General features: G+C 50.3%; 2 protein-coding genes across 4 annotated transcripts; one reads left to right on the top strand and one right to left on the bottom strand.

The window, feature by feature from the left end:
- The first annotated feature begins 81 nt into the window (after window positions 1-81).
- On the top strand, window positions 82-6211 carry PHB2 (prohibitin 2). Its single transcript, XM_069786027.1, has 9 exons — window positions 82-277; window positions 361-445; window positions 543-622; window positions 710-894; window positions 2742-2871; window positions 3358-3461; window positions 3885-3962; window positions 4507-4583; window positions 4814-6211. The coding sequence occupies exons 1-9, from the start codon at window positions 151-153 to the stop codon at window positions 4821-4823; spliced, it is 876 nt and encodes a 291-aa protein (XP_069642128.1). The 5' UTR covers window positions 82-150; the 3' UTR covers window positions 4824-6211.
- A 1649-nt stretch (window positions 6212-7860) lies between these two features.
- On the bottom strand, window positions 7861-22007 carry PTPN6 (protein tyrosine phosphatase non-receptor type 6). Of its 3 annotated transcripts, XM_069786022.1 has the most exons (16): window positions 21907-22007; window positions 16931-17053; window positions 16429-16623; window positions 13454-13676; window positions 12632-12748; window positions 12339-12452; window positions 11832-11928; window positions 11337-11416; window positions 11096-11245; window positions 10845-10976; window positions 10411-10565; window positions 10046-10113; window positions 9501-9652; window positions 8704-8801; window positions 8462-8583; window positions 7861-8347 (listed from the first exon to the last, which is right to left on the bottom strand). In XM_069786022.1, the coding sequence occupies exons 1-15, from the start codon at window positions 21918-21920 to the stop codon at window positions 8475-8477; spliced, it is 1827 nt and encodes a 608-aa protein (XP_069642123.1). In that variant the 5' UTR covers window positions 21921-22007; the 3' UTR covers window positions 7861-8347; window positions 8462-8474. The 3 variants fall into 3 exon arrangements, with proteins under 3 accessions (XP_069642123.1, XP_069642122.1, XP_069642124.1); XM_069786021.1 differs by having other exon boundaries at window positions 7861-8583; XM_069786023.1 differs by lacking the exon at window positions 21907-22007 and adding an exon at window positions 17325-21485 and having other exon boundaries at window positions 7861-8583.
- Window positions 22008-22184: the final 177 nt, after the last annotated feature.

Raw genomic sequence — 22184 nt, 5'->3', positions numbered from 1 at the left:
CCACTTCCGGAGCGCCGCGCGGCCGCGCCGGAAGGCGCCGCCAGGGCAGGCGGTGCCCGCCGCGCCGCGGTTTCCCGCCGGAACGGCTTCGGCGGCGGCGGCGGCAGCTTCCGGTGTCCTTCCCGGCGGGAGGCGCGGCGCGGTGCGGCCATGGCGCAGAACCTGAAGGACCTGGCGGGGCGGCTGCCGGCCGGGCCGCGGGGCGTCGGGACCGCCCTCAAGCTGCTGCTGGGCGCCGGCGCCTTGGCCTACGGCGTCCGCGAGTCCGTCTTCATCGGTGAGTCCGTCCGTCCCGTTCCCTCAGCCTCCCGCCCGGTTCCTCCGCCTCCCCGCGCTCACCGCGCTCCTTCTCCCCCGCAGTGGAAGGCGGCCAGCGGGCCATCTTCTTCAACCGCATCGGCGGCGTCCAGCAGGACACCATCCTCGCCGAGGGGCTGCACTTCAGGTAAGGTCCAGCTCCCCCCCCGCACCGAGACCGGCCCCGGCCCCGGCCCCGGCCGCGGCGGCTGCCCGCGCCGTAACCCTCCTCCCGCCCCTCGCAGGATCCCCTGGTTCCAGTACCCCATCATCTACGATATTCGAGCCCGGCCACGGAAAATCTCCTCCCCCACCGGCTCCAAAGGTGAGAGCGGCCCCGCGGGCCAGAGGACGAGGCCTGGAGAGGGCAGGAGTCCGGCCGGCCCCGCTCATCTCTCTGCCTCCTCTTCAGACTTGCAGATGGTGAACATTTCCCTGCGCGTTCTCACGCGCCCCAACGCTGCAGAGCTGCCCAGCATGTACCAGCGCCTGGGCTTGGACTACGAGGAGCGAGTCCTGCCTTCCATCGTTAATGAAGTGCTCAAGAGCGTGGTAGCCAAGTTTAACGCTTCACAGCTCATCACTCAGAGAGCCCAGGTAAACTCTTCTGGAGGAGTCTTGGGCTCAGGTTACAAAGAAACAGCTGAACTGTGGATATGGGGAATGTTGTAACAGGTAAAGGATACGTATGTTGGGCCGGTAGAGGGTGCATCCAAATGCAAAAGGCGTGGAAATGTATCCCGCTTCCAGTGTGATTCCGGTACAAACGCTAAGGCTGTGTCACTAGCTTCTGAGGAGGAGACTGGATTCGTTGGTATAAAGAGTGCAAGACCACAGCATGGTGTAATGATGGGGGAGGGAGAGCTGATTCACATCATAGTCCGCAGGTAACAGTAGAACTGGCTTTTAAAAAAATTATTACCTGGCCCTGTGTGGGCCTCAGAAGAGCTGTCAGAGCAAATTAAACAGTTTTAAGGGATCTGAAAAGTGAAGTGGATGAGCAGTTAACAAATCAGTAAACTTTCAGTAATGGATGCTACAGAAGGGTAACAAATATTTCTGTTTAGGAAAAGGTTAGAGGGTAATCTTGGGGGGGCGTGCAAAATAATGGAAATATTTAGCTTGAAAAAGCCTATATCTGAAAGTTTGTGTTCTGATAATTTGATTGCCAGGGATTCTGAGAATATCCATCACCTATCGCAGCTGAGGGAGAGAGAAGTTGCTGGTCTTCTTTTAAAAGGCTTTAGAGGAGATCCTGCATGAGACTTCTAAAGAGGATAAGTTGTCAGCCAAAACACAAAGCATCTCTTAACTAGTTCCTGATCCGTGACAAAAAAGCAAAGAGTAGAACTGAGTGTCCAGGTCTTGTCAGAACTCATCCATAGCAGGGACTTCAGGTTTCTGTGCTAGGCCACATGGTGTGCACTGAAGGGACTTCTTAATGCTCTTGTATAAAGAGAATGAGTGGAAAGGGAGGATGGGACAGCGAAGAAACAATGTCTGCAAGGGACTTAGGTTTGTCAGAAGCAAAGACGACTGCTAAGTATCTCTGAACAAATATCTGAACAAACTGAATTGAATTTGCCTTCTTGTCATATATTCATCCAGTGTTTGTTACTAAAAAGTGATGTGTATTGAAGCGGTTGATAATCAGAAGAAAGTGAAGTGACTTTACGTTGTTACGCACTCGCACTTCACGCAGTAAAGGCTTCTGGCATCATTTTAGAACTTTGCTCAGAAATGATTGCAATAAAAGTAAAAGCAAATGCTAGACTGGTCAGGCATGTGGTACTGTAGCAATAATTTGTATTTAAGTCAGTATTTGGTGCAGGACTTGTCAGCCTGCCTGAGGAAGGTGCTAGCAAGTTGAAGGTAGAATAAATCAAAATATCTACCGACAACACTCACCCAAAGAGACTAAAAAAAGTGGAGTGGCCACACTAGACAAATAGCCACAGTAATTGAGAGACGTGATACATAGTAAAAATAATTATGTAATTTTTTTTCGGTGTCTGAGTACACATATGAGGAGACAGTGAAACTACGAACAGTGACAAATTCAAGGTGGAAAAGGAAATACTTCCTGCCAAAACATGTGGGAACTGTGGAACTAGATGTGGTAGGATGTGAAAGCAAAAAAAAACTTTCAAGAAGGTTTTTTATCTTTGGAATATTAATTGCATAGTATAGTTAAATAATAACTATAAATAAGCTGTCATATACTTCTGAAAATGTGTAGCTATGGTTATGCAGCGTTATTTAGAGGCAACAGATTTAGAGATGAGATGGTATGAATGTCCATGGCTCAGGGTTTGTTTTAGGTAATGTCTCTCTCAGGCCCGATGTGAATGAACTGTGAAGAGCAGTTGTGCTTCGCTTTTGCAGTGCACAGAAGTGAGAAACAGCCTGTGTTTGGTACTCTTTTTGCTGTATTTGTGTTTCAGGTGTCTCTGCTCATTAGGCGAGAACTGACAGAGCGAGCCAAGGATTTCAGCCTCATCCTGGATGATGTGGCTATTACAGAGCTTAGTTTCAGTCGTGAATACACAGCAGCAGTGGAGGCTAAGCAAGTGGGTGAGTTCAATTTATGTCTGAAAAGGGTAGATTGCCTTTGCCTTTTCACCAAGTGATTAAACAAGGAAGCAGAATTGGGGCTAGCGTGCCACTGCTTTTGCATCAATACAGCTACAGAGTTATAAATCTCAGTCTCCTTAATGATGGAGCTAAACAGGTTATTTTACAAGTATTATCAGAAAACTTGGGGTCATAGCTAATGAGATAGACCATCAGAGGGACTGAGTTCCCAAGACTAGGGTTCCTCTTCAGAGTGGGACTCTTGACACTTACCGTGGGGATTGTGTGTAGAGGGTCTGGATGCTGTTGATTTTATTTAAGAAAAAGTAAAGTACACTCAAGATACATTTGGTACTTGTGGATATGGCCCCGGAATGCTATCTTGTTTTTTCGGAAGCAGAGCCCGAAGGCCTCAGCTCTAGGGTTCTGGTGGAGGGCTCAGAAGATGGGATCTGCTTCCAATGCTTTTGGCCATTCTCTCTGCAGCCCAGCAGGAGGCACAGCGCGCCCAGTTTCTGGTGGAGAAGGCCAAGCAGGAGCAGAAGCAGAAGATTGTTCAGGCCGAAGGGGAAGCTACAGCTGCCAAGATGATATCCTGCTTTGGGAGATTTTGTGGGATGTGGCTTGTGAGCTTGACAGACCTTAGATTCTGTCACATTGGGCTCCCCTTTAGGAGACTGTTAACAGATGATAGCTTCAAATAGGTCACTGTCATTTATTCCCCCCCAGTTGGCTAGAGTGAGATTTTGTCTGAGGTTACAGGTCAGAGCAGAGAAGGCCATGAGCCTTCACTCCCTGTTGCAAGGTTTGACTTTCATTGGCTGCATGTGACCATAATCCATAACATTGTTCTTGATTTGGGAAGGTAAAAATATGCCTGCCCAAAGGCCCAAGTTACTGGGATAGAGATTGCTTTTTCCCCTGAGATGTTTGATAATATGGCTTAGGAAGAATTCCTTGAGGGTAGGCAGCTTCTGTTAGCAGGCTTTTCCTTAACTTTTGCTGCCCTGTACCTCGGTGAAGCTCTCAGCAGGAACCCAGGCTACATCAAGCTACGTAAGATCCGAGCTGCTCAAAACATCTCAAAAACGGTGAGCATTGGGGTACAGAATTTCCTTTGTCCTTGTGCTGTCCTCCCAGCCCAGTGGCCATATGATGAATTTAAGGCGAATGTGACCCGCCCTGTCCTGATCTTTGTTCCCACCCAGCCCTTCTCTGCTCAGATAGAGCTTAAGGTTTAGCTTGAAATGATCAGCAGTTAGATGGGAGGCTAGGAGTTCATGCCCACCATGTGACAAGGCCAGATCCACATCAGATTCCATCACCCACACTCAGCTGCAGCCACCAAAAGCTGGTATCCTGCAGGCTGAGAAAGGGGAACAGATGAGCGTGGGTTCAAAGGTCTTTCTGACAGAGACAGAATGAGCACTTCTTTTAGAAAGTCTGATGGCACTGGGATGGGAAGTCACAAAGTTACAGAGTTGTTTTGGGGAATTGCATTGATTTAACTGAGATCTTAAGGGAACAAAGCAGGAGTGCTGTATCTGGAGGGGAAGATAGGTTCTTCATTAGTGCTATTCCTCCATGTGCATTTATACTCCTTCATGGCATCTCTGTAATGGATTTCTTTTTCAGATTGCTGGCTCACAAAACCGTGTGTATCTCACAGCAGATAACCTGGTACTGAACCTGCAGGATGAGGGCTTCACCAGGTAAAGGGGCCAGATGGCTGGATTTATCTGCACCCTACCTCTGAAGCTGGTCCCCTTTCTGGAGCTCTCTCAGGATCTTTTCTCTGAGAGGAGGCTGATGCCAGAGGACACAGCCAAGTAGGGAGCAGTCTTACTTACTGTGGAAATTGAGATTTTTTTTTTTTTAAATCTAATCAATTTAATCTTGTTTTCCTTCCTCCCCCCACCTTACTGCATCTCCTGACACACAGAGGAAGGTAAGGCATTGTTTATTTTGATCCTTTTTATTAGTACTTGGAACAAGGGTGTTGATGTTTGCCTGGTGCCTGGGGTGTTTCTGGCTTGGGCCTTTCTGGCCACAGGGAGTTTATTCCATCTCTACTTCAGTTCCCATTTGTGATGTGAATCTTGAAGCCTTCCTTGCAGGGGCCACACAAACTTCTACATCAAGTAGGAGATACTCAGTAATTGGAGCTCCATGTGTGTCCCATGAGAAACCTTGTGTGGGGTAGGCAGGAGTAACTGAGGAGCATCCTCTGATCTGTCCCGCCTATACAGGGCATCCTGCATTTACGGCAAAGAGGGCTGTAAGAAGGCAGTTAGATGATTGCAGGAATTTGTGTTGGTTTGGGGTAACTATCTCTAGGAAGGATGCTTTTGTTACACTTCAAAAGGTTTCCAGTTCGTGGTAGAAAACCCAATTCCCTGCTGGCAGGAGTTTGGTGGCTTTGCCTAATCTGTCCAGTGTTTACTGGACAAGGTAGTGCCAGCTGAGCTAATAGCATGCAGCTAAAAGCTTAGATTTCTTAGAATCAAGAAAAGAAGGGAAAGCTGGTTTCTTTTCTGTGGGATCTCTCATTGTAACATCCTCCTTCCTTACTTCTGACCAGATTCTGTCTTACTCATCCTGGAAGGCCGAAGGGATTTTGAAAAAAGTACCTAGTAGGAAGGACTTGGAAGTCCAGGTCCTTTGAGTGTGACACCCCACACCCCCAAGTCTGTAGCAAGGGTCTGGTTTAGCTTTGCTTGTGCTTTCTGGACTGATGACTCACTTCTGTCTCCCTTTCAGTGACAGTCTGCTACTCAAACAAGGGAAGAAATGAAAGAAGCCAAAGCCTCCTAGAACCAGTGGCGCTGACCAGCAGAAGATACGAGTGAGGAGCTTTGAACTCCCTCCACTAGCATTGTTTGCCCTCACTTTGAAGTTGTTAAGCCAGTAGCCAGATTTGGTTCCCGTGCCCCTGCTCCATCTGTGGTGATCCAGTTATGCGACTGGGCTCTGCCTCTAGGTAGCTGTAATTCCTTCCTCACTCCACCAGTTAAATTTGGGGAGGGGGCAAGGGGACTTACTGCTATTAACCCATGTGAATATAGTAATTCGCCTCTAATCTTCACTAATTTTTAGATTTCTGTAGGGTAAAATCAGAATTCTTTTTTACCCAAGCAAGGGAGTTCTGCTGCCATCAGCACCAGGCTTTTTTCCTAGTAAATTTTGTTTCTCTTTCACTCTTGATCCCAAGAGAACCTGGGACTGAATTAAGGAAAATGTCATTCATTGGGTGCCTGTCACTGCTGGAATATCTATTTGTGTCACTGTCTGCTCAGTGATTCTTTCCAACATTTGTAAAAATTAAAAAAACCCAAATTTATACTGTGTCTAAGTGTGCTTAGTGCCTGAAAAAGAGGTTATTTTGCATAGGGAGAGGTTGAACAGAGCTTTTACTTGGTTGAAGACAGGATCAGGATGTTGTGGGGAAAGGAGCAAGAGAAATAAGCCTCCTGTTCACTGAGAGATCACAGGGTGGGGAGACAAATGAGCAGGTGTGGACACTCATAGAGCTGCATGGGTGGCCAGGGCCAGTTTCTTAGCTGCCTATAGGTGCTAGAGATGCGTGTAGGTTTACCTGCTTCTCCATGTCACAGCAGCATGTCTGTACTGTGTCCTGACCACCTTAGTTTCCCCCCCCTGCCGCTTTCCTGGCCAAAAGTATAGGAGAAATCTTCCACTGACTAAACTCTCTTCTGTGCTTGGGTTTCAAAGGCAAAATCTTGTTCTTGGCCTGGATCTTAGGTCACTTTGTGACCTAGCTGAGACTTTTCCCCAAGTGGGACTGAGCTCTTCCTGACATCAGCTCTAACCAGCTCCTAGTCCGGGACACCTGAGCCATCTTTTTCATTGAGAAGCAAATGCCCATAGCCTAAGCAGTACCTGTACCTGTAAATTAAGGATTCCTCAGCAAGTTCTCTGTGATCTAAGCCAGCTGCCACAGAAAGGTTCAGGTCTTCACTCTCTCAGCAGTCTCCCAAATGGTTCCTGGGTACAGTTCACAGGCTGGGGCCTAGTTTTAAGTGGCAAGACTTTTAAAAACTGTGCTGAGTCCCATTCTGACACCACCATGGATAGGCTCCAGTGCTAAGGAATGCTCTCTGGCATTCACAGAATGCTATAAATAGTGGTGGGAAGGGACCTTTGGAAGTCTTTCTTTAGTCCAGGCTACTGCTGCAAGTGGCACTATTATCAGCACTAGATAGATCAGCTGCGGCTTTGTCCATTCAAGTATTGTAAACCTGCAAGGACAGAGTTCCCCCTCTGAGCATCTATTTGAATGCTGTCTGATAAAACCAGTCTTAGTGTTCAACCTGAACCTCCCAAGCTGCAATTTGGGAACGCTGTCTCTGGTTTTATTACCTGCCACTACCATCATCTTACCAGCCCTCTGTGTAGTTGTAGATGAGAGTAGCTGACCCCTCAGCCTCTCCTTGACCATACTAAACAATCCAGCTCCTTAGCCCCTCCTTGGAGGTCACTGACTAATATCTGTGAAGCCACAATGTAGCCATGCTCTGGTCTGCCTTCTCCACAAAGATGAAGTTTCATTTCTACCAAGCAATATCTAGGAAGGAGCAGTCAGGCAGTACACTGTTTGCTGAAGCAGCCCTTTTGACTTACCTTCCAGCTCAGGTTGGATACTACCAAAGCCTGATGACAAAATGACTAATGATTTGGGGGCATGAGGACTTTTCCAAATACCAACATTTAAATGTAAAAGCCTGCATCTGCATTTGTCACAGCTAACTTTCTGTGCTCAAACTTACCTGACAACTACCAAGACTCAAGCCTCACAGCAAGGAGCCACTGTAATTGGTCACAGCTTCTGTTCAGGAATCTGAAGGTTGCAGGAAGCGATGAAAATTAAGCTAGAGCCATTCTTGTAAGTCATTGCAGGGCTGCAAGTGAAGCCAGGAGTACAGCTATACTCAAAGAGAAATTACAGACAAAAACTTTTGGGACTCAGCATTCAAACAAATACAAGTTTATTTACAAACAAAGGAGAAAATATGGCCATCACCTCAAATTCTTCTATATTTACAGCATCCAATAAAAGGATCAAACAGAAAAGGGATCGTAGGGCAGAGGGTTGGTATTAAGGAAAGAGGAAGTTTCCTGTTGAATTGCAGAGGAGCTGAGCTGAAACGGGCCAAAACCTCCATACTTTAAAAGCTGAGGTTTCAGGGAACACTAACAGGCTAAACTCTAACTCACAGCAGTGGGCAGAGATGTAGCTCCTGTAAAGAGCTTCCTTAGCTCTTCCTCAAGAAGTTTGCTGAAGCTGACAGAGCAGAGGTGAGTTTCGGCCCTGCTGCTCAGAGACGAAGGGTAAGAAGGGGCGTGATATTTTCCTGTTAATGAATGATGAAGGGGCAGCAGGAGACTTCACTGGCCTGCACAGGCAAGGGACAATGGAGTCGGTCAGGTGAGCTGGAAAGCAGTCTGGTTCAGGGCACTGAAAGAGAAGGGGAAGGCCTAGTTCCAGTCCAAGAGCGAGGAATGCGAGACAGGCCAGCCTGGATGTGAGCTCCAGTCCTGCACACCAGGTTCAAAACCCCCATGGGGCTACCTGCAATGTATGCTTATTTTCTCTTTAGTGAGCCTTTCAGCTTCTTCTCCGAGGAGTGCTGTTTCCGCACCTTCTCCTCCTTTTTCCCCAAGTTCTCATAAACTGTTGACTCCTCTTTCTGCCTGTAAAACCAGGGGAAAACAAGGGAAAAAATGAGCAAGAGGAAAAAGCCAGCCAAGCCCTCAGGGAGACTATTGCCAGAGGCAGGCATAGCTGGGCCTCTGGTTTAGGTGAGCTCTTACTTGGAGGATTTTCGTGAAGCTTTGGCATGCACATTCCTCACTGCAGGGGGGTAGGCAATATTCCCATACTCAGACTCGTTCGGCTTGCCTTTCTGAGACTACAGGAGAGAAAAAAACAAGCTGAGAAGAGTGTGGTCTGGGAGAAGCATGTGAGACATCATGGAAGAGTTCTGACTGTTTAACCATGCTTCATGCTAGGATCTCAGTGGAGGTTGGGGGATTGCTGAAGTCCTCCGGCTCAGTGCACTCTGCCTGCTGCTGTTGCAAATGCATCCTTGTGCAGGGGTGAACAGTGGGGCAACAAATTTCTGGAGGCAATGGAATGCCTGAGAGTGCCGCGCGTCAGCTGAAGAATATTAAACAGATAGCAGCAGCTACTGAATGCTGCCAGAGGCTACAAGGAGAGATAAAAGATGCCACTCATCAGCTAGTAGGAGAAAATCCTGCAACTGCAGAATCAGGATGGGAAAGACAAAGAGGAAAGGAGAGGGCAAAGTCCTTGCCTGTCCGAGATTCAGCTTGTAACAAAACAGCACTTGGTGGAGATGTTACATGGAACATAACTGCATTAAAACTTACTGCTGTTTAGCAGTGCAGAAGGGGTTGGTACTTGAGCTGCTAATGTTGTCCCCTGAATTTTAAGGAGAGGAACAGGGACTCAAATCTTGGTGCACCATCGTAGTCTATGTAGGTCCCATTGCTAGCCTGACGCTTGGGAGACAGGGCACTTGGGCTCAGAGCCAGGACCATGCAGGGCCTAGACTCACAGGACAGGAAAGTAAGGTCCCCTTTCTCACCTGGATAACTTCCAGCTTTTTCTTGGTTGTCTCTATGAACTGGCAGATGGCCATGTAGATGAACTTGTACTGGGCCTCCGTCTGCACCATCCCTGAACGCTGGGCCCTCACCATCTGGATGGTCTTCTGGATGTCAATGTCACAGTCCAGTCCTAGCCAGGGGCACCAGAAAAGCTTATGGACATGCTCACTGCCCCCCTCTCCCACTTCTCCACCAAAAGCAGTCATGGCGGAGGTCAGTCAAGAAGTTTCCACCTCCCTCCATACTCTTTACTCTTGTATGGACCTCCTATCCCTCCTTCCTGCTCAGCATCTTTCAGGTCTGGCCCTGAAGGAAGAGCCCAAACTCGGGGAAGGCTGAAGCCACAATAAGTGGACATGGTGCAGAGATCCAGCAGCTGCCACATAGCAAGGACAGCACAACCTTCTCAGGGCTGTGGCAGGATCTCTCCCACTGATAGTTTTCTTCCCTTTGCAGCTGGACTTAAGGACACAGCCCTACTGGGTAGGCCAGTTCACTTCAAGATACTTAGGGGTCCTCTTACCCTTGGTGGAGATTGTTTCCACTATCATATCAATGACGATGATAGTCCCAGTGCGGCCAATCCCAGCACTGCAAGGAGAGGACAAGCAGAGGTCAGAGCAATACAGCTCCTGAAACAAAAAGCAGCTGCTTCTGGGGAAGGATGCGGCACTTGTAGCAGCTGTTCAGCAATGCCAGAAAAGATTCGTGGATTTAACAGGCAGAGAGTTCGGTCTGGGGGCATCGAAGAGGAAAAAGCAAATATCGGGGCTGGCATATGCTTCACTTGCAAGTCCTGAGGAACAGCTGGTGCAGCAGGACAGACTTTCTATACCTCACCCTAGATAAGGGATGGAGAATGCTTCAAACCCCAGCCTCTGTACTAACCTGCAATGCACCAGAATAGGGCCTGCATCTGGGATACTCTCTTGCTTCTGGTTTATTTGGTCGAGGAAGCTGAGCACTCCTCCTGGCTCGCTGGGTACACCGTGGTCAGGCCAGCTCAGGTACTGGTAGTGCCAGATGTCACGCACAGCCTTACCCTGATAACAAAACACCCGACTGGTGAAACTGCAACCCAGTCCTATCCCTGGCCTCTGTCCCGGGGAGAGGTGGGACTGAAGCCAGAGGGAATCTCTGTCTCCTGCACACTTCTTGGTGATTGCACCAGTGTGATTCCAGCCCAAACCAGGTGGGAAGAGCAACCCCAACAATGGTACAACAGCAGCATCACCACAGCACCCAGCAGTTCCCAGCCTTCGAACGCACAGCAACTGTTAGACCCACGGGGTCAATGACAGCCCTCGATCAGGCACACTCACATTATCCATCGGACACACACAGAGGTGCCGGAGTTTGTACTCCAACGCATCGTGCTCCCCAGCGTTCTCCACGAGGTAGGGACCGTATTCCTTCATGCTGCCCACCTCTGGCCAGTAAGGCACACATTTGTTCTGTGTGGGCAGAAAGGGCAGGGTGAGGACGGGCGGAAGGCAGGAAAGAGAGAAAAAGCAGAGCAGCAGTTGAAGGGGAAAAGAAGGCAGCCCCGAGATGCCTACAAACATCTACTTACCCGCCCTTTTTCTACCTCCCGTGTAGTCATCACAATAATGCGCGTGTTCTCCTGCCACACCATTTGCCAGAAGTCGTTGACTGTGGCATCCAGACAACCCTGGCTAGCGATGTAGGTCTTGGTGCACTCATCTGGGCTGATCAGGTTGTTCTGCGTGTGGACAGGGGAAGATCAGGAGGGCTGCAAGAGCAGGCAGGCCTTCCCCCATTTTGGGCACACAGCCATCTTTCAAGAGTCTCACCTTGACGTAGTTGGCGTTGATATAGTCAGATCCAGGTATATTTGGGTCCCTTCCTTGGAGGATGACTCTGGAGTGATCAACTGGGGATGCAGCGAAAGAATAAAGAGAGCAATGAGATACTCTGTGCCCAGCCCCGTGAAGCTCCTTCACTCCCCCACGCCACCTCATTCAGGCTACCCAGTGCATGCAGCATGCCCCGTAGTTTCACCTCTCCTTCTCTGGGGTCAGATCAATCTCACCCCATCCTCCCATCTCTCTACCCCTACGATGGAGCATCAGAAGCTAATGAGTCTGATGCAACCCTCCCTCCTCCCTTCAAGGACATGAAAAGGCTGTGACCTCTCTCATCAGCTCTTAAATCCTCAATGCCGCACACCTCGTAACCCACTCTGGAGGACAGAGCAGGCTGAGGCTGGGCCAGGGATGACTTGGACAGCTTGTCATTGCCTGTCTGTGTCTATTTGGGTTTTCGTATAGTGGAGAAGAAAGACTCACAGGGCAAGATGTTCTTGTATCGGTTCTTGCTCTTGTTTTCGGGTCTCTGACCCTCATGACGGTCAAACAGCTGCTTGGCTTCCTGTTTTTGCAGACTCTGAGAGCAGAAGAAAGAACAGTCGTGGCAAGGTCACAATGGATGGTAGGGGAGGTGGGCACTCGGAGGAACAGCGGTGACTCTGGGGACACATGGGCATGCCTGGGGGGGGAGCAGAGAAGTGAAAAGCAAACCTAGACTTGAAAAGTCCAAGGTTCATGGCCTTACTGTCTTGGTGACTCGTTCTCCCAAGCATGAAAAGGCACATTTCTACCTCACTGGGTTCACTTAGAGATGACACTCGCTCCCCAGAGGAACAGGTTCCAAACAGAGACTTCTTTCAGAGACAAACTGACCAGAATTTACAAGACACCTGAGAAGTTTTGCGTCCAGAAAGAAATCAAGGATGGAGAATGCGGTGGTGCACAAGAATTTTCCAGCACTAATAATGTCCCCCAGCACTTTCTTACATCAAATTCCTCCCAGAATCCAGCTTTGGACGTCTCCTCAGATAGACATTTCTTGTTCAGTTCCTGCACTCTATTCTCAATGTCAGCAGCATTCACCCTCGTAGCGTAGTAGGGCTGGGGATGGGAAAACACAATGGGTTGGCATGAGAGAGAGAGAGAGAGACGCTGCTGGAGAGCAAAATCTCTTCTGTGTACTGTGGAGAAAAGGAGGAGAGGGACACAAAGCAGAAACAAACAGCAAGTAGGTCCTTCCAAGGGGTTGCTAAGAAACAGAGGAAATAAATAGGATTTACCTGCCTCAGGTACACAAAGGAGCCAGACACCTCCTCAATTCCAGTCTTCTTGAAGTGCTCCACCAGATCTGCCAAGCTGTCAAACATTTCAGCACCTCCAACTGTGTAGCGTCCATTCTAAATAGAGGAAGAATCTGTAACGTTCCACTCACAACATTCCTGTAGACAAAGCTGACAACGCTCAGGGAAAAGTTAACGCTGGGGTGCAAAGCCACAGGCACCACCCTGTGCCATCTAGAAAAGCATTTTCTCTGGCAGGGAGGTCAAACAGTAGTTTGTCCTGCGAACACTAAGTTCATAGCATGGTGAACCGACTCCTGTTCTCAGTGGATGGAAGCTTGGAGAAGGAAGATTGCCCTCAGCTCTCATTTAAGGTCAGCTGCTTTCTGTCCTTGAAATCTCCCTCCACTCCCTGCATCATCCCACATGAAAGAAACAGAACCTGTGACAGCCAGGCTGGTAACATCCTTCAGACTAAGTGTGGAGGCCTTTGCAGGTGCCCCTCCTCCTCCAAGAGCCTTTAAGTCTTTTGATGAACTCGTAATTAGATTGTGAAGCCTCCACGCTCTTTCACCACAAACTCCCTGTACCAGAGTTCTTGGTCACACTGAGCCCTGCTTCCTCCTGTGTCTGAGCACCCAGCGCTGCCCATGGTCACCCAGGCTGGGGTGAGGACATAAGGAACCTGCAAGGTGACAGCACTTTGATCCAAATTCAGAAACGGTGCTGGTGGTAATCAAGCTGACAGGGCCCATGCTTTCGAGGACATGATCAGCAGAGACCTCTTCCACTCCCTTTCCTTTTGCCCCCCCAACTGCTCACCTCACACATGATCTTGATGTGCGTGACTTTGAGCCGGGCCCCAGAGGCACTGGTTGCCCCAGCTGGTGGAGCATCAGCCCCAGGTTTAGGCTGGTCAGTGAGGACAGACAAGACAAAATCCCCAGGTTTGCTGAGGCTCTCCCGCACCAAGAAGGTCCAAGGGATGGCTTTGGCCTGGAGAAGTGACTCAGCTGCAGAGCCTGACAGATGCCCATGATACCACCTAGGAAAAAACAAAAGAGGGTCAGAAGAGAGGTGGAGATGCAGGTAAGTGGATGCCCTTGAGCTGACGAGTGAAGGACGGCAACACTGGGGAAGGGTAAGGGAGGAAGAAAGGAAGGGGGAGGCAGAGAGGAGGGAAGAGAGAAGGAAGGAAACCAAGGGAGGAGCGGGATCCTGGGAAAAGCAGATGACACACAAAGAAGTAGAGAGCTGGCAGGAAAAGGAAAGGGCAAGGGATGAGGTGGAGGTAGAAGGGACCCAGGGAGCAGAATGCTGGTACCAAAAGACACAGTGGGAAAGCACCAAGTGTGATCCAGTTACATGATACACACCAGCACAGGTAAGCAATGCTTGCTGGCTTGAAGACCAGTCGGGGGAAGGTAGTTCATGGTTTTCAGCACCTGCCAGCATTATTGGGATTCTAGCCTTACTGCTGCAAGATGCTTTGGAAACTCAAATAAACCCCCAGTGAGTCAGAAACCCTCCTATCAGATTTAGCAGCACCAAGATGGCTGTGTTGCGATCAGATCCTCTCCCAGCGATCCCTTTTCCTTAAACTCCATCATCTCTTCAATCAAAGGATAATTCCCCTTCTCTGAGCACATCACACTGCAGCTATTGGCCTAGCCATGGGAGTGAACACCAGGAGCCACCTAAAACCCATATTCTGCTCCTGGTACTTATCACTGTTGTTGATCCGTGTGCACTTTTTCTGTCCTCAATGCAAACACCCAGTCGGCAGCTCCTTCTCTCCTCTCAGCACAAGGTGAGGAGCATCCCCATTTGACCGAGGTGCTCTCTGCCTTGCTGCAGGACTGGCCCCAGGGTGCAGAGGGACACAAGCGTGGTACAAATGGCACGGCTGCTGCCAAGCCCCTTCCCACCTACAAAGGTCTCCCGGGGGGGTAGTGGTGTCTGCCTGGTGGGATCTCACTGCACTGTGGTGTGGGTGCAAGGGATGGTCACCAGAAGCAGGCTGGGAGGTGGGACAACCCTGGCATCTCCTCTTACTGCAGGGCTCTCGGCCCTGCAGAAACTCCAGAGGTGTCCCCGGTTGCCTCTGTGCAGATCCTCTAGTTCCTAATGCCTGTCCCAAGCTCCACGGTCTCTCTGGACCACACCAGAAGGTCCCAGGGGGCACTGCTGAGCTGCCAAGCAGAGATGCAGAAGGCCACGTTCACTGCAGCTCTGTCCCGCTTCCACAGAGCTGCCTCAGCAGCTGGAGACGCATCTCCCCCCGGCTTTGGCCATCTCCCCCCAGTGAAGAGCATTTCAAAGGCGGGTAGCTGTTGCATCAGACTGACTTGCAACGCTCCCCCCCGCTCCTGCTCACTGCAGGTACCGCAGCAAGCACCAGCCACGCTCCGTACGTCTCTGCACGCTGCCATCGAGGCCAGGCTGACGCTCGTCAGACCAGCCAGCGTGGCTGGAGCTGTGGGAGCGGGTTTGCCGCCCACAGAGCAGCTAACAGTGGAGGTCTGGGGTGGTACTGGTGTCTGTGGTGAACTTCACGTTGTCAGGGCTATCTGTTCCCAAGAACCGAAATGGCGTCCAGGAGGCCATGCCCCAGTCGCAGAAGCAGCTGGGGCATTCGTTCACCCCTGCATCTGGCCAGAGCAACGCGTTCCTCTACACGACAACCTGGGAGCCATTTTGACAGCAAGACGTGGCAGACATTGTGCCTTGGCAAGTAACTTCTCCTGATCCTCACCTCACGCGCTGCAAGAAGTAGCCGGTGACTTTCATTGCACGGCAGTCACTAATTTCCGAACCTCCTCCCACAGAAGCGTTCGGCCACCACGTGCCAGTGCTCCGATGCCCCCCAGGGAATGGTTGACCCCTCCTGCTCATCGAAGAGGTCTCCGGGCCTCCCCTCCACAGGTAGGAAGGGGTTAATGGGTCCCGTTCCCCCCCCAGTAGAGCCCAGCTCTTCAAAGCCACGTGATGGAAAATCACTTGGGGAGAGAGTGCGAGGAGCTTTCGTAAGAGCCTGGGGGGGGGCAGAAGTTTCCAACCGCAGGGAGGAAGGGAGGAAACTGCAGGGCCACAACCCAACGGCCTTGAGCGGAGAGGACAGCAGGCAGGCGGGCGCTGGCCCCTCTCTGCAGCCCGACCCCGGAGCAAACGGGGCAGAACGCGGGCGAATTCGCCCAGGGCATCTTTGCTCCCCATCTGCAGGTGCCCGAGGAGGACCTGTCCGCCCCAGAGCGCGCGCGGCGGGACTGTTCCCCGAGCTGCATCAAAGAGCCCGAAAGCACAAAGCGAGGGCAAAACCACCTGATTTGATTTAGGAACTTGGTGTCAGAGACGCATGCAAAGCGGGGGCAGGAAGGAGACTAAGCAGGCTAGGAATAGCAGGGGAACATGGTCCTGCTCTCAGCTGCATGAGTCACCCGGGCCCAGACTAACCGAGGAGGTTTGGGGCAGGGCTGAGGGCTTCCACATGCCACTCCACGGACCGCTGCAGACCATAGCGAATGCCACAACCTTTGCTTTTAGGAACAGTATATAAATAGCGAAGGCAACAGGAAACCAGAAGTAGAAATAGAGCCCTGTTAGGTCTGCTGTGATGGGTCAAGGTATGTCCACCTATTCCTGGGGATGCTGCCCCCACGGGAGCATGGGAGGCCACGGGAGGCAGGAGACGCTTTTTGCAGGGTTTGCCCCGGGGATGCAGGCAGGGCAGAAGGAAGGCCACGAAACACAGAGGAGGTCTCATCACGGACACACCGGCTGCTTTGCTTTCGCCGTACCTCTCTGTAGTGGGGTCAGAACAGTTGAGCGGGTATCGCAAGTCGATGATGGTTCCATCTTTGTCCTGCAGCGAGCCCTGTTGCTGTGTGTAGTACTCCACCAGTTCTGATAAAGTGGCAAACTTCTCCCCTCCATACAGGTCATAGAAATCCCCAGTATTCTGGATGCGGATGTGGGTTACCTGATCACCAACCCTGTGGGATGATGCACAGAGCAGTCCAGTGAGGCAGTTGGAAAAGAGGCAGAAAATGTTCTGCGTTACCTCCTGCCATGGAACCACAGCAAACCATCCCAGTGAAAGGAGATGACTAGAAAGAGGAGCTCCTGGGGCAACCTGAAGGAGGGTCTAGAAGATGCTGGGAAGCTCAAGTACTTTTACAGCTTGGAAAGAACTCAAAAGAATAAGGCCAGGATGAAGAAGACACCGCAGGACACCTGAGGATCTAAGCATTCTGCGTATGTAAATCTGGAAAGACAGAAGTTGGGGTCCAAGTTACTTACCGGACTGAAAGAGAAAAATCCCCCTGATTCTTCCGACTGGGTCTGGCCAGAAAGCTCCCATGGACACCTCGTCCTTTCAGTAAGGCTTCAGCTTCCAGCCCACTCAGGTCACGGTGAAACCACCTAGCAGACGAGACAAAAACAAGACTAAGTGAATAAAAAAGGTCAGGCACCATTGTGGAGGCTCGTACAGTGAAGAATGGTCCCTGGTCAGCATCCCTAGAGATACCCATATGGGTGACCGCCAGCAGCAGCATCCCTTCCTCCCCGATACCTCCCCCAGCCTATGAAAGGTTTCCATTGAGGTACGGCTTCCAGGATGATCCTCCCCTCTGACCTGTCCTACTTTCCTTGTCTCCCTCCTTACGCCCAAGCGCTCCTCAGCCCCTCTTACCTGACCATCGTGGAGGGCGAAAGGAGAAGGGGCCAAGCGGCTACCACCCAAGCAACTCAAAAAACGCAGAGGAAAAATCAGTTTGCGCTGGCGAGAAAAGGGAAGTCGGAAGTCTTTGCTGGAGCACCCAACACCAAGCTGTTTCTGCGCCTCTCGGGAGCTGGCCATGTATCTCCCCGGCCGTCTACTGTCAGTCCATTCAGACCGTCTCCATCCACCTGCTTCTGGAGACGTGCCTCGGTCTCTGGCCCCCGGCGCGGTGCTGTTGGGCACCGGCAGGCGCAAGCCGGCGCGCAGCCGGGCGCGCGCAGCTCCGGGAACAGGAAACGCTCTAAGCCATCGGCTCCCCAGCCCGAGCTGCTTTGCACACACTTCTGCTTCTCCTTTTGCGTCTTTCCTCCCCATCCCCCCCGTTACTCTTGGGTCCCTGTCTTTTTTCCACACCAGGGTCGACTCTGCGAGTGCATCTTGGGTCCCGGCGGCGCTCACAAAATTCAGTTCTGCACGACCTCTCTTCCCCTTTCTTCCCCAAAAGACATGGGTGCTCCCCACACCCAAGCCCTTGCCGTGGTGCCGAGGGGACCGAACCAGAGCTGCCTGGGGTCACCCACGCACCCGCGAGGCTGAAGCAGGCAGCACGTGTTAGCATATGTTGAGCAGTGAAGCACCCTGCTACAGGTTATGGCCGCCCAGCTTGGCGCTGCTGGGCTGCCCCCAGCTACCTGGCTGAAACCTCCACACTCTGACACGCTGACGAACCTTCTGGGCAGGTAAATATCCTACGTGCTCTGTACAGCCGCAGGGGGAATCTGCGCAAGCCCAGCGCTGCAGACTTTGAGGTCCAGGCTAGCACTCCAAGCGGAGCGTCGCCTTCCTGAACGCAGCCCGCTGGGGGATGTGACTGTCAGGGGCAGCGGTAGCTCAAAAGGGATGGGGTGGGAGGTTGGAGCTGCCCAAAAAAGCAGGCAGACAGCAGGACAGACAGCCACTACCTACAGTGGGCCCAACACAGCACCAAGACAGCTTAGCCTAGGACCTTCAAGATCCCAGTACAGAATACGGAGGCCAAAGCTGTCAACCTGGACAACTAACCACATGCAAAGAAGGAAAACTAACCATTTCCAGCTACAGCCCATGCCTGCCCTTTTCCACAGCGCTGGTTTCAAGGTCTGTAGGTCTCATGAAAGAATGGGAGCTAAGCAGTGGCCAAAGAGGGCAATCCAGCTGGCCAAGGAGCCTGACTTTTCCCTGGGGACACCTCAGCTGCCCTGTGTGGTGGTGAAGGCAGCAGGAACAGCAAGAGACTTGCTCATTTCAAGTAGTAGCAGCTGCAGACTTCCTTGCACACCACCAGACTGGGAAATCCTGCAAAAAGCTGAACAGGCTGCTAGCAACAACTGAGACAAAACTCGTGGCCAAGACAGAAACTAACAGCAAAGGGAAGTACAGGAGAGACAAGCGGGAAGCTAAACTTCATTGCTAGAAAGGCAACACAAGCACCTACAGCAGCTTCCTTTGAAACACTTCTGGTTTCACACACATGATGAGTCGGGATGTGGTGAGCGGCAGGGATCCAGCTGTACTGACTTAAAACTGATGTTAAAAAAAGGAGACTTTAAAGGCACGGAGACCTGTGGCTCAGGGGAACAACTTCTACTACACAAAGTTGTAGAAGTTGCACCTAAAAGACTGCACCTAAATCAGAGCCAGCCTAGCACTGGCACAGGAAAGAAATATTGTTTAGTGGTAGGAGAGAAATGGCAGGAACTTCTGGGCAGAAGTCCCAAAAAAGAATCCCTGATATCAAAGCAATATTAGACTATGTAGGGTCGATACAAAGCCATGGCAGACAAAAAAATAAAACAACTGAGGCATCCCCACACCTTATGAACTGGCTGAAGGAGAGAATCTGAGGAAGAGAACATTAGTGAGACACAGGTGAACAGGGAAAGAACACGGTAGCAAAGAGCCCAGATCAGAACACAAAGGGTGAGTTAGCACTAAACACGTGTAATTCAGTCTCCTCCAGCAGGACACGGGGTGCAGTGTAACCCACATGTCAGTATTTGTGTGGATACAAAGCCCAAGACACATAATTTACAGGATGAATTTATGCTTCTGGTTGCTTTCAGCTCAGGAAAGGACTGGATGCACATAGCTGCTTTGGGTCTTTGATGCGGGCCATCTAATTAAAACCTACCAGGAAGGAGCTCCTGCTGGTAAGGGAGGGAAATATCACAGTAGAGAAGCAATTGGTTGGTATCTTTGGGGTTGCTCTCCCAAACGGCTGCAGCATGGAACAACAGACTATAATTGAGCTGCTAAAATACTTTCTTAATACAATTAACAGGTCAAGACATTTCAGCAAAGAGACTACTCTTATGCTGTTGTTCGGCTTCCAGTACAGCACAGGTGGTGGAACCTCATCTTGTAAATCCTTTGTGGACCCAAGCCACAGCTAGCACAGGAACAAATTTAGAGGAGAAGATAAATGAAATAGCTAATTGAAAGACACCCACATCTGGACTGCTGTAAAAAAGACACTGAGAAAGTGGACAGAGTCCAGCATAAGGCCACTAAGGCAGTGAAGAGCCTGGAGCACAGCAGAGATGGCGGAAGCTGGGTTTGTTCAGCTTGGAGAAAATATGCTTCAGGAGGGATTTAACAGCTGTCTGAGACCACCTAAAGGGGGACTGGGGGTTTTAGAGGCAATGAGCCAGATTCTTCTTTGTGGGACACAGCAAAAGGACAAGAGGCAACAGGCATAACGTGCAGCAAGGCACATTCTGATTAGGTATCAGGAAAAGTGGTTGTTGTAAAGAAAGAAAAATCAATGACCGATTCCTGTTCACCCCCTCCAAGCTGCTCATGATATGGACCTGTAATGTCCATAGCCTTCTTCAGCTCTTTGCCAGGCTGAAGACTCCAACCCTATTAAGGTGTTCTTCGTACAGAACCATTCTACACCTCTGGTCATCTTTGCTGTCCCTCTCTGAGATGTTTCCAACTCTGGTGTATTGTTTTGGAGCTAAGAGTGAAGGGTGGCACAGAACTGCAGTGTTCAAGATGCTGGTGAGTCATGGATATACACAGAGCCAGTGACGATTTCTGCTATTTGTTCACCACAACCGAGCATTAAGCTAATTGCACGGACTTATATATGATCACAGTCTTCCTCCAGAGAGGTTACGATTAGTTCACAGTTCGTTGTTTTATATGTAAATTTTGAATTATTTTTCTGCATGAACATTATTTTACATATGCCTAGACGGAATTGCATCTGCTGTTCTATTGCCCATACATTCATTATCATGAGATCCTTCTGCAATTATTCATAGTTAACTCCCACTCTATTACCCTGAATAAGTTTCTACCATCAGCCAATTTTCTCACCTCACCAGGCTCTATTCCCAGGTCATTTGGGAATATACTGAACAGTGTATATTTCAGGTTAGGCCCCTGTGATCTGACCACCGATGTCTTCCCTTTGCTATAAAAACTGGATGTGTATTCTCACCTTTCATTTCCTATTTTCTACTAATTCTTTACCCAAGAAAAACTTCATCTTCCTTCTTATGCCATGACTTTAGCTTTATTTAAAGACTTTGAGGAGAAAATCTTGTCAAATTATTTTTTGGAAATCCAAGGAAACTGTATCAGCCAGACCTGACTGACTTACCCACGAGCTTGCTAAGTCCCTCCAAAAACTCCAGTTTTACAAGATAGGATTTGTCTTTACAAAAGCAGATGCTGACTCCTTCTTTAATATCACAATCATTGCTTTCTCCATTACACTGTCTACCTTCTTGCCCAGATACCAACTTTACTGTTCTGTGCTATCCTGGCATTTGGGGGGTCTCATTTGGAGCCCTTTTTGAGAATCAGCACTGCATTTGTTACTTCTAATTGTCAGCACTGAGATGATTTTAGACAGGAGGTTTTGCTGTTTTGCACAGAACTGCGTTATAGTTCAGCTGTTAGTGCAGAGCGACAGCCATCTGGGCTTGGGGAACGGGCAGATGGACCATCTTCCTGTGACTTGCCCAAGCTAGATGCTCTCTGTCAGGCCACAGGACCCCAGGACCGTGCTGGACCACCGCAGTTGCCCAGATCCTTACCACAGAGTAATGCTAGTGCGAATCCCATTTCCTTACACCATGCCACTGTCGTCTCCAGAGCAGAGCACCCGTTTGGACTGATGCTGAAGATTTTACGTCCTGCTGTTCCATAAAGGGCTAGAAAGACTGTAGCGAATCAAGAAACAACCAGGATTTAAAAGGTCAGCCGCCTGACCTCTCTCTGTATAAAAACATTCAGAGATGCTGCAGCTGTGGGGCTGGCAGAGTAACTGTGGTGGATTGGGCACCGCGAACCCTGCCTGCTCGTTATCAAAGTGAAAATGAGCAAGGATAACAGCAACAGCAATCTAAAACACCGTGAACTCCAGTCCTCCAGCTATCCTGTAGCTCCTATTAGAAGGTGGGGTTTTTCCCTTCTGTGCCCAATTCCTGCCGCCAGTATTTTTATTTTTCTCACCAACAACTCTTGTTTTCTTCCCCTAACTAGCATTCACAGCACTCACCCACAGGATGGCATCAGGATCTCGACTCTCAGATCCCCACTGATGGGGGACTGACAGCAGCCGGTGGAAGGAGTACCACAGCCCTTAACCAGCAGGTCCTACTGAAGAAAATAAAGCAATATTGGAATTATCAAGACAGCATCTCGAGACGGACTTGGGAGAGAGACCAAAGAACCTTGACAGAGGAGGGGTGGACTCGCACCCTGCGGACGGGGCTGGATGCTCACGGCGGTGAGTGCCCGGCTCCGGAGGAGCAGCGGGCAGCGCTGGGGGGCTGC

Source organism: Haliaeetus albicilla, chromosome 6 (genome assembly GCF_947461875.1).
Source record: "Haliaeetus albicilla chromosome 6, bHalAlb1.1, whole genome shotgun sequence".
Lineage (NCBI taxonomy): Eukaryota > Metazoa > Chordata > Aves > Accipitriformes > Accipitridae > Haliaeetus > Haliaeetus albicilla.
The sequence above is the reverse complement of the archived record's forward strand: the minus strand, read 5'-3'. Positions and strand labels throughout refer to the sequence as shown.

What these genes read in the sequence shown, in the direction of transcription:
- PHB2 (XM_069786027.1), top strand. Translation starts at nt 151, where the DNA reads ATGGCGCAGAACCTGAAGGACCTGGCGGGGCGGCTGCCGGCCGGGCCG. An exon ending in CTCCCCCACCGGCTCCAAAG is followed by an intron (nt 623 to 709) that starts GTGAGAGCGGCC and finishes CCTCCTCTTCAG; the next exon opens with ACTTGCAGATGGTGAACATT. An exon ending in TCATCACTCAGAGAGCCCAG is followed by an intron (nt 895 to 2,741) that starts GTAAACTCTTCT and finishes TTTGTGTTTCAG; the next exon opens with GTGTCTCTGCTCATTAGGCG.
- PTPN6 (XM_069786021.1), bottom strand. An exon ending in TCAACGCCAACTACGTCAAG is followed by an intron (nt 11,246 to 11,336) that starts GTGAGACTCTTG and finishes GTCCACACGCAG; the next exon opens with AACAACCTGATCAGCCCAGA. An exon ending in GGAAACAATCTCCACCAAGG is followed by an intron (nt 9,653 to 10,045) that starts GTAAGAGGACCC and finishes GCCCCTGGCTAG; the next exon opens with GACTGGACTGTGACATTGAC.